At 39.4% G+C, this 10,677-nt stretch overlaps 1 protein-coding gene across 1 annotated transcript in view; it reads left to right on the forward strand.

Annotated features, from left to right (window-relative positions):
• ITGB1 (integrin, beta 1 (fibronectin receptor, beta polypeptide, antigen CD29 includes MDF2, MSK12)) overlaps positions 1–2,492 on the forward strand; it is a 15,536-nt gene extending 13,044 nt beyond the window's left edge. The window contains exons 13-14 of the mRNA XM_009075249.1: positions 406–638; positions 2,237–2,492. Coding sequence (XP_009073497.1) covers positions 406–638; positions 2,237–2,442 — 439 coding nt within the window. The 3' untranslated portion in view covers positions 2,443–2,492. The remainder of the gene's footprint in view (positions 1–405; positions 639–2,236) is intronic.
• The last annotated feature ends 8,185 nt before the right edge of the window (positions 2,493–10,677 follow it).

A 10,677-nucleotide genomic window follows, 5' to 3' on the forward strand; every position in this document is an offset into this window, starting at 1 on the left:
GCTTAATCACAAGGTGCATAAATGTTCTGACTGGTAAAAAGCTGTGTCTTGCTTTATTTTTTCCTGACCTTTATGGCAAAGGGTTTGTTTTTCTTGGCTTTTTTTTCCCCCGCCATGTTTTCTCCTTTACATTTCTTTAGATTAAATGCTAGAAATCTTTGATGAATGTACTAAAAAGCTTTGCTTCTGGTTTGTGCTTCCCTTAATCACAAGGTGCATAAATGTTCTGACTGGTAAAAAGCTGTGTCTTGCTTTATTTTTTCCTGACCTTTATGGCAAAGGGTTTGTTTTTCTTGGCTTTTTTTTCCCCCGCCATGTTTTCTCCTTTACATTTCTTTAGATTAAATGCTAGAAATCTTTGATGAATGTACTAAAAAGCTTTGCTTCTGGTTTGTGCTTCCCCAGGGACTGTGTTCAGTGCAGAGCTTTTGACAAGGGAGAAAAGAAGGAAACCTGTTCCCAGGAATGTATGCATTTCAATATGACACGGGTGGAAAGTCGGGACAAGCTGCCGCAGCCAGGACAGCCCGACCCTTTGTCTCACTGCAAGGAGAAGGATGTTGATGACTGCTGGTTCTACTTCACATACTCTGTCAATGCAAATGGTGAAGCCAATGTTCATGTGGTGGAGACACCAGGTATGAGCATGATGTTGCCCACCCTCTGTTTGCCTTCGTTGAGCTTTGGTTGATTGGGGTGAGTTAGATGCATCCAGAAATCAGTACCTGCTCAGAGTGACAGTTGTGGCTTTAGAAAAACATAAGCTCCCTAGACCTAGATTTTTCAAACCCTTAAGCTGACAGAAACAGGTTTTGGGGTTTTTTTAAAACAAGAAGTCTATCAGATATATATATTTGTTAAAATGTTTCCTGTTTCCACTTGACATACTTTGTAGGCTTATTTTACCTGTACTCTAGCAAGTCCTAGTTAGATGAATTTTGATAATTTTTTTGACCAGGGTTGTGCTGCAAGTTATAAATAATAGTGTCTGTGGGGTTTTGTTAATTTTTTTCTTTTCCTTAATAATTTGGGGGCAGTCTACACAAGATTGTGTACTGTGCTGCAAACTGCTTAAATTGTTTCATGCTGGCAGCATTTGCTTTTACTTTACTGAGGTACTTTCAGTACTAGATCCTAAAAACCTTTTGTGCAGTTAATCCTCATAGTTAATCTTAGTTCAATCTTCTGATACAAAAAAAGCAAGAACAATTCTATAGCTCCATCACTAATTTATCATTTATTTACCAAGAGTATTGTTTGTTTGAATCACTGGATTTTGCACCTAATGGTGCAAAAAATCTGGTTTTGTACATTAGCAGTGTGTGGTCACCTGATATAAAAGGCACATCTTAAAGTTTTAGTGCTGTATTCTACTCAGTGAGTTTTTAGAATTGACCATTTGGCTGATCATCACTTCAGACTCTTAGAAATAAATGCCATAGAATTTTAGGGGTTGGAATTTTGAATCACTGGATTTTGCACCTAATGGTGCAAAAAATCTGGTTTTGTACATTAGCAGTGTGTGGTCACCTGATATAAAAGGCACATCTTAAAGTTTTAGTGCTGTATTCTACTCAGTGAGTTTTTAGAATTGACCATTTGGCTGATCATCACTTCAGACTCTTAGAAATAAATGCCATAGAATTTTAGGGGTTGGAATGGACCTTACAGATCATCTAATCTAGTTGTCTGTCATTGCAGTTCCTAACACAGAGTCCCTCTCCAGCTCCTTGTAGGCCTGTTCAGATATTGAAAAGTTGCTGTGAGGTCTCCATGCAATCTTCTCTTCTCCAGGCTGAGCAGCCCCAACTTCCTCAGCCTGTCCTCATAGGGGAGATGCTCCACTTCAATTCAGAATGTTTTAAATTCTCTAAAAATGTAGTCCAGAGTATAGAGGAGGACCTTGAGCCCTGTCTCCTAGGTCAAGTCACACATGCCCTGTGCTTTTGGGGCCTGACCTTTTCTTCATGTGTAAACATGGTGAATCAAAGTGTATAGACTTCATCATCAGAACAGGAGTTGTTCTGTTGCGAATACAAATTAGAAGGATAAAAATAAGCTGGAAAGTTACAGGATGTACATATTTCAAACCTTTTGCTATTTGAAAGAAAAGTAGAATTGGCATATCTAATATTCAGAATACTGGCTTCAGTGCAAAATCAAATGTTAAAAGCATCTGGATATGCATTACCTTTACCATGTTGTAAAACCATGTTTCCCTCACTTTGTTCCCCAGAGTGCCCCAGTGGTCCTGACATCATTCCCATTGTAGCTGGTGTGGTTGCTGGAATTGTTCTTATTGGACTTGCATTATTATTGATTTGGAAACTACTAATGATCATTCACGACAGAAGAGAATTTGCTAAATTTGAAAAGGAGAAGATGAATGCCAAGTGGGATACGGTAAGTCAAGAGGCTTTTCTGTGTGTAAAAGCTGCATAGGAGAGGAAGAATAGAAGATTTTTGTTCACATGCCTCAAGTGTTTCAGATTGTAACCAGCCCTCTTAGAGAAGTACGTCTGGAGTTAGAAAAGTGAGTAATAACTTCGGTTTAAATAAAATTTCAGAGAGAAAATGTGATGGTGACAGAATAGTTCAGCTTTGCAGTTCTGCCACACTTTACAACGTGTTATTAAAACAGTGATTAGAAAGATGAGTCACTTCTGTATAAAATGCAGAAGAAAATTTTGCACTGATTGAGGAGATCTTGTAAATACTCACGCAGGGTTAGTTGGGAGATTTCAATGAAGTCACAAAATCGTGGCTGGTACTGGTTTGTTGTAATCTTCCCAGCTCTTGGTCAACAGGAAAACAAGCCTGTGGTCCCTAGGCTTTCATAGGCTGCAGGGAAACTTTAGGAGTCTACTAATCAAGAACCCCTTCACCACACTTCTGTAGAAGGCAACACCAACATGTGCTTGATTAAAGAATACTTTTAAAAATGTCCTAGGAAGCCTTTTTGTTTTAATTAAGAAAATTAATTAATTCTAGGCTGGGAGAGAAAATTACTAACCCTTTTCTTTATATATATAGCATGATTTTTTCAGTGATAGTTGGGAATGTTACATTTCTTTTCTTTTTTTTTTCTCTTGAATTACTCGACATTGACAATTTCTTTTACTTCAGCAAGAAAATCCAATATACAAGAGCCCTATTAACAATTTCAAGAATCCAAACTATGGACGTAAAGCTGGTCTCTAAGTCTCAGTTTGTATCTGCTTTCGTTTTCTTTCCTTTTTTTCCTCCTTGCATGTCACTTCAAACTCACTGTGTGTCACAGTCAGTTAATCACAGTTTGAGTCGTGCTCCATTTATCTACTGCTGCTTTGATTGGGGGGTTTAAAAGAATGCACCTTGAAAATTTTTAACCTATTCTGACAGCAAGATTGCTTACTTACTAATACCCCCAGTACTGGCTTAAACTATTCTACAAGTGATTAGTTTAGTTTTATTTTTTTTGCTGAGTGTGTGGATATATAATAGAACAGCTCTTAGGACTGAAGAATCTCTGGATTGTGGAGAAACACACAGGGGAAGCTTTGTCTTCTATTTCCTAAGTCAGCAGTCAGTTTGCTTAAATTTGATATATTTGCTAAGATAGTTTAGATACCCCTAAGATATTCCAGCCTATAAATATCACTGTTTTTATTAGAATAATAAAATAGACTCTGGGAACATTCAGAGTAGCCTTAGAGATTTTTTCTTTTTGGTTTTTTTTTAAAACTGCTTCAGCTTATTAACCAGTACAGAACTAGTCTGTAATTAAAGTATGAAATACATATTATCTGCTAATTTTGTAGTAAAATATGCATCTTGGGTTTTTCCATCCTTATTTCTATTGAAACTGGCAATGTGGTAATGCTTGTAGCCCAGCCAGCTTGAGGGTGTCCATAGAAAAAAAAGATTTATAGAAGAGGAGGAAATGTTCTTGTCCCCTCTAGATGCACTTTGCCCTCAGTTTCTTAGTCCCTTCTAAACTCTGCCTGAGCACCTCATTTCTGCTCAGAAATGCTGAGTTCTGTTCTCTTCACACCAGGAGAAACAGTAGTATCCAGGAGAGAATGTCAGTAAAGCCAAAGTGATGAGTAAGATACTCACTGCAGACTTCAAGGTTGCACTTCCTTGAGTGCTTTAGGTGTTCTCCTTCCCTGGGATCCTCAGCTGCTGGGGAAGGAGTGAGGAAGGGAGGATGAGATGGGGAATGGACATCAGAGGAGCACTGAGAGAAATAAGTAGTACAGATATCAGATTAGCAGGAGGGCAGTGAACAAGTTCAGAAGGCAATGCATCCTTTTAAATGTGCAAGGGTGTTTTTTTCAAAAGCCAGTGGAAGGGAAGGATCTGTATCTCTAATTTTATTCTGTCTGCTGTCTCCCTTCTTCAGTGTTGCACTGAGAAGATTTTGTAAAGGAAAAGTGAGGGGAGAAAGCAGGAATTGAGAGTATTTATGCTCTTACCTGCTCTCACTGTGACAACAATTCAAAATACTTCATGTAGCATTCTGAGCCCTTCCTTAATGAAATACACTTTCCTTTTCTCTTTGCAATCATTTCACTTTCCAGTGTGTCCAAAATGGATTGTAAAAATGTTCATTGTGCTTGCTACACCAACCATGTTCACCTCCTTTTCATTTTTCTTCTCAATTATTCTGGGGAGGAAATTGAGTTCTTGGTCCTTTCTAACACTTCACATACTCCATCTGGTTAAGTCTCTGTTACCTGCTTTTCTGCTATTCACTTAATTGGGTACTTTCTGTTGCATGTAGGACAAACATCTAACAAACCATACGCTGTGTAACTTCTATTCTGTGCTCTCCTCCTCTGCCCTGTAACTCTTCAGGATGTAGTGCTGCCATTTCTCCTCAGGACATATTTCCTGGAGAAAGTTTTCCTCCCATGTAAACAGAGAGATTGACTTCTGCCTTTTTGGTTCATTTGGATGTGAAGATTAAAAGTAGGAAGGAGTGTGGGGATTTTTAAACATGACTTTATCAATTTTGGTATCATAGAAATATCAGAACTTTGAGGAGAAAGGGAGGTGGGTTTAGCCTTATTGGCCACCAGAAAGGAGGAGGTTAGTATTGGCAGAATAGGTGACCCTGAGAAATAACCCTGAGTGCTAATGGGAGCTGGAAACAGCCAGAACCAGCTCTTGAACAGTGTATGTGGATGAGTTTAAATTCTCTAGAATGCAGTTTCTTACAGTGACTTAGGTCTTAAACCCACCATAAAGGTAACTGAAGTGACTGTTGAAACAGTAAGTTCCTGGAGAAAAAAGGACTAAGAAGGTTAATCAAACATCCTGTATAACAGGACCATCTTTGTGCAGCACTGGACTGTACCATTGCCCTCTGAACAGCCCAGTCTAGTTGAAAGTGAATGCCATTGCAAGAACACAGCTCTTTATTCTCAGCTCAAGGTACTTTCTCCAAGTACCTCCATCTTCATTTGAGTGTATTTCATTCAGTCTTGTATGTAGTTATTTTTTGTTGACTTTAATTTTGGTTTAAGTGTGCATGGAGTTTTCATTTGTAGGGGCATGTGGCAAAGGTGTTTTCTCTCACTTTGCATGCTTAAACCAGTGTATTCTCTGCAGTGGCATAAGGAGAACAGGTTTATTTAAAAACAGCAGTCTTTGTCTAAGACAGCCAGTTTGGAATATCATGTTTTGGTGGCCAGTTAAAGATCCAGAATGCTGCTAATCTCTGAAAGTTTATACCCTGTGCCAGCTATGAGGGGCCCTGTGCAAGGCAAGGGTCATGCTGTGGGTATTTATTTCAATGATGAGCTATCTGCAGAAGACCTCACCAAGCCAGGCCTGACACAGGGTGATGGAGTGTGGCTGGACCAGCCAGGACTGCTGCTGTCTAACAAGAGCAGGGAGGGACCTGCAGATCACCAGGCTCCTGTGTGGTGGTTATAGGCAGTAGAGCCTCCAGAGCTGTTTAGCTGATCCAACGTCAGGTCAGGTTAAGCTGAACAGTTGTGAGTGTTGGCTAAATCTCCATTACTGGTAATAGGAACCAAGACACTCACCTGACAGTGGGAAACACCTAGCCAAGTGCTTTATTCAGTGACCTAAATCCCACTGTGTGCTACCTGGAAGCACAAATACAGGAGAAGATAGAGCAGTGCTCCAGTATCTTTGGAAACAGGGCTTATGCTAAATAAAGAGCATGTAAATTTCAAATTTTGACTTCTCTTCAAAAAGCATTATAGCAAAAAATTTACAATCTTATTTTCCAAGTTTTATTTTAAACCTGATCCTAGGTTCAAATTAACTGTATGAGTAGCATCTACCAAATTTCCAAGTTCTAGTCCTAACCTTTAGACTCATTCCTGCACTGTCTGATAGAAGTTTTCTGTCTTTTACAAACTAGAAAATGTAAGCAGATACCTCCCTGTGTGTGCTGGGGGTAGTCTGTTTTGTGAAGTGTTGAAGGCTAAAATCACAATATAACGAGTGTTGCATAATGCCTTGTCATGGAAGAGCTGTACAGGACATTCTAGTCTGCATATGACACAGCCTGTTAATCTTACAGACTTTCTCTGCATCATAAACTTTACTGATTTATATTTATTTTTTTTAGGAATTCTCCGTTAAAACTTGTCAAGGAAATAAACAATGTACATTGCCAAGAACTTTGAGACATAATGAGATACTTTAGTCACAGATTAAATTCCTCATCCCTGGATGTTTTTCCAGTTTCATTTACATCTTATTATTGCAAAGCTTTTTGCTAGAAATATTGGGGGAGGTCATAATTTTGCATTGATTAAATGGTCTGGCTAAGAACTAGCCACATCACACTACTTCTATGATTTTAAAGAACACAAAGCCAAGTGTAACCCTCATCCCTTTCCAGAGCAGTAGCTGATGACACTTTTAGTCAAGACAGAGTTCTCCAGGGAGCTGATAGAAGGGAGAAGGGTATTTTGCTGTGAAATACAGGCAGCACTGGACACTCAGTTCCTCCTTCACCTCCAGCCAGATGACATTGGCTCAGAATTGAGAAGAGTGAATAAGAGAACCTTGACTTCCATTGTCCAGCAATCCAGGTTCTGGCTGGATGAGCCTCTCTGGTCTAGGCAGGATTGGATATGCTTCTTTGCATCTTAGAGAAATTGGCTTTGAGGAGAAATACCCTTTTCCTGTGAAAAGAACCACAACACCAGCTAAATGACCTTCCTCAGTAGCAGTTGCTGCTGTTGGGGTAGAGCAGTTCCTTGGCCTGTTCCAGGTCTTGCAAACAGAAGGCAACCAACTTCCTAGGAACTGTGATATGAAAATTTCATACCAAATTAATTTCTTGCTTGCCTTGTTGCATTTAACACATTCTGTGATATTCCTAGTTGATTTTCCAGGTTTATGACCCTGAAAAATAGACACCAGGTGTTTGTGTGTCCTTTGATTGTAGGAAAATTGGAATATTTTAAATGGTGTGTAACTCAATAGAGTTGAATTAATATGGTTATATAGACCATCTCAGATTAGGAGGGAACCTTAAAGGGCAAGAGATTCCCCTACTGCTGCTGAAGGCCAGATACAGGTCTGGACAGAACAGCACTCAGGCTGACATCTGCACTGTGCTGAATTTTCTCAGGAATTATTTGTGTATGCACAGGAGAGCTCCATGCTGGCAAACAACATTCATTTAGGCTGACGTTCAGGTAGTGATAAGAGCTCAGTACTGCAGCTCCAGGCTGTACCTAGCAGTAGCTCTTTCTCCTGCTAAGATTTATCTGTTAATTTTGAGTTTGAGCTGTTCATCTGAGGTGTACAAGCATGTCATAAATGGAGTAAGATTTGCTGAGGTAGAAGGAAATCTGGGAACAAAAGAAGCTGAAAATAAGCTTCATTTAGAGGGGTTTAAATCTCAGCAAGGGGAGGCTGAAAATAAGCTTAATTTAGAGGGGTTTAAATCTCAGCAAGGAAGATGTAAGCAGTTGTTCTGATGGCATGTATCAGTAAAAATAATGTTTTTATTCCAGCATCTGCATCAGTACAGGAGTTTCTTCATTGTGTCTGTGCATTTTGCCCATGTAGGGGGTGGGGGTAAAATGCTGCAGGGGTAAAATGAGAAGGACAAGTACTGAATGTTCAATATAAATATTGACTGTGTATTAGCAAAATACTTAAAGTCTTTGCACTTTGTTTCTAGAATAAAGCTGTAAGGCCAGATAAGCTATTGAAATGTTTATTGTAGCAGAATGTGGTCTGTGGCCAGTCATGGTGTCAAACAATGTTGTTTACAGTTCTGTTCTTTAGCCAATGCCACAGGCTGCAGCCCCTGGGTGATGGCTTAGCACCAGAGGTTCAGCTCCAAGGAATTCTGTGGTGCAAACCCCACAGGACTGTGCTAACCCTTTGCTTTATTTATTACCTGTGCATGCCTGTGTTGGAGTTGCTAGAGGGAAAACTAGTTTGACTTTAGCTGTTTGTGTGTACAAACAAAACATTAATGGGTAATTTCTTCAGCTAATTTTTACACTTTCTTCATCTCTTTAAATGCTAATATAAATATTTTTTTTCTTCTTCTAGGGTGAAAATCCTATTTACAAGAGTGCAGTGACAACTGTGGTCAATCCTAAATATGAGGGAAAATGAACACTGCTTGTATAACTTCACAACACTGTATGCAGCATAGCAATTTTTGTAGTCACAGTAAGATAGATTTAGGGCAAACTGCAGTGATTTTACTAATTCATTACATATAGGTTTGTTTTCCTATGTGAAAATGTACCATATGTAATTTTTTATTTTTAATTTCGTTTCGGTTTTTGGTTGGTTTTTTTTTTTTTGGTTGGTTTTTTTTTTTTTGCAAATAAAAGTAATAGGTGCCAGAGGTTGGACAAAAAAAAAAAAAAAAACAAAACAAACAAACTTGAGACTGTGTAGCCTAGTCAACCCAGGTCACATGGTGCCTTTCTGACCTTCCCCATCCCGTGCTGTGAATCCAGAGCGTGGCACGACCGGGAGGGAAGGGGTTAAAGCAATCAGCATGAGGGCTCTGCCTAGCCATTTAGTATTAAACTTTTTAGCTTTACAGGGAAATCAGGGCTTGAGTTTGCAGGTGTAATTAAACTGATGTAGCATGGAGCTGGTGGTTAATTGGCCTTGGACTTGCTGGAGGTATGATTAGGTATATGGTAAGTTGAGTAAGGTGGAAGTGAGCGATGCAAAAGGCTGAAAAACATGGGCATACTTTGATTTTCAAGTTGCTTGTTGCCAGGTTAGGGTTAAAATGAAAGGGTTGGAGAAGAATGTTAAGAAGGAAAAAATAGCTTTAAAACATGTGCCATTACTGAAAAAAAAAGTTGCTGATTGGTAACTTGCTTAGTTTTTCTTTGTAAATTCAAGCCCTGGGTGGCAGTATCATGAAGTACCTTCCTGAGATCCTCAGATCACCTAAGGGCCTTACGTGATGCTGTGTCTTTATTCTGTAATGTTTCTTTGGTTTCAAGCCTGGTGCTTTGTCACCCTTCTAATCTTTTTAATGTATTTGGTTGCCATTCTTTTTGTAATATTTTTGTATCAACACAAGCTTTTTTTTTCCTTTTATTTTTTAGCAGTCTTAGCTGTAAATTTGCCTTTACCCTGTAGCTAAGATTGCATAGTTTGTCATGTGACAAGTCACACACCATTCTTGACATGTGCCATGTATATTTGCCTCTGACCATTCAAACTGCATCATAGTCATATTCTTGTTTTAAGTGCCTTTTTATTTTAACAGATGTTCACTTTTTACAGTGCTATTACTGAAGTTATTTATTAAATAAAAGTACCTTAAAATACTTAAATCTTGTCTCTTTATCTTGTACAAGTTCATACTAGTCAAAAAACCTGAGAATTGTTTCTGCACAGGAGGTAGTAGATGTTGCAATAGTACCAGATATGTCCTGAGAAGAGTAAAGCAGAAGTGATCCTGGGTCACAAATGTGACTTGTTGTAGAAAGTGCCCAAGAGCTATGTGCAGTGCAGGGGCTGTTGATGTAAAGCCCTTGATGTTCATTTGTGTGTGCTGAAGAAGTTCTGTAGCTTAATAACTGTTCTAGCAAATGGTTTGGTTAATGCTCTTTCACAACACACAACAAACGAGAAAAACTACTGCATTTTGTAGGAATTTTTTTTTTAAGAGTATAATGTTCTAGACAGATTATCAAACCCACTTTGTAATTAAATACATTCCGAAAGTATAATTATGGAATCTCTATGATTCCTTGGGGTTTTTTTAACTCTTGATACTTCGAGTTATCCTGAGACACTATGGGGATCTTTTCTGGTTGACCATTTTCACACACATCTGAGGGCAGAAAGAGCTTTGTTTCCATGAAGTGGGAGGAGGGATCAAGGGAGAAGGTTGGGCTCTGTGTCTGTCTGTCTGTCTCCATGTCTCTCTGAGGGAAGCAACTGGAAAGAAGAGGATCTAAGGTCGACTTGGCTATCTCAGGTCAGTTACTGGAGGGATGGTCAGAGTGGGCAGGTGGGCAGGCAGGTTGGGGGGGTGCAAGGGGCAGGTTTGTAGCAGCTGCTGGAGCCAAGGCAGGCACAGGTGAGCAGTGGGGCAGAACAGAGATCCAGCAGCAACTGCTGGACAGACTGAGTGTGCCAGTGCAGCAATGGGAGGGATGGACACTGCAGGTGTGTCTGCACCTCCCAGTAATGTGCCTTCTGGTC

Source organism: Acanthisitta chloris, unplaced genomic scaffold, assembly GCF_000695815.1.
Source record: "Acanthisitta chloris isolate BGI_N310 unplaced genomic scaffold, ASM69581v1 scaffold7295, whole genome shotgun sequence".
Lineage (NCBI taxonomy): Eukaryota > Metazoa > Chordata > Aves > Passeriformes > Acanthisittidae > Acanthisitta > Acanthisitta chloris.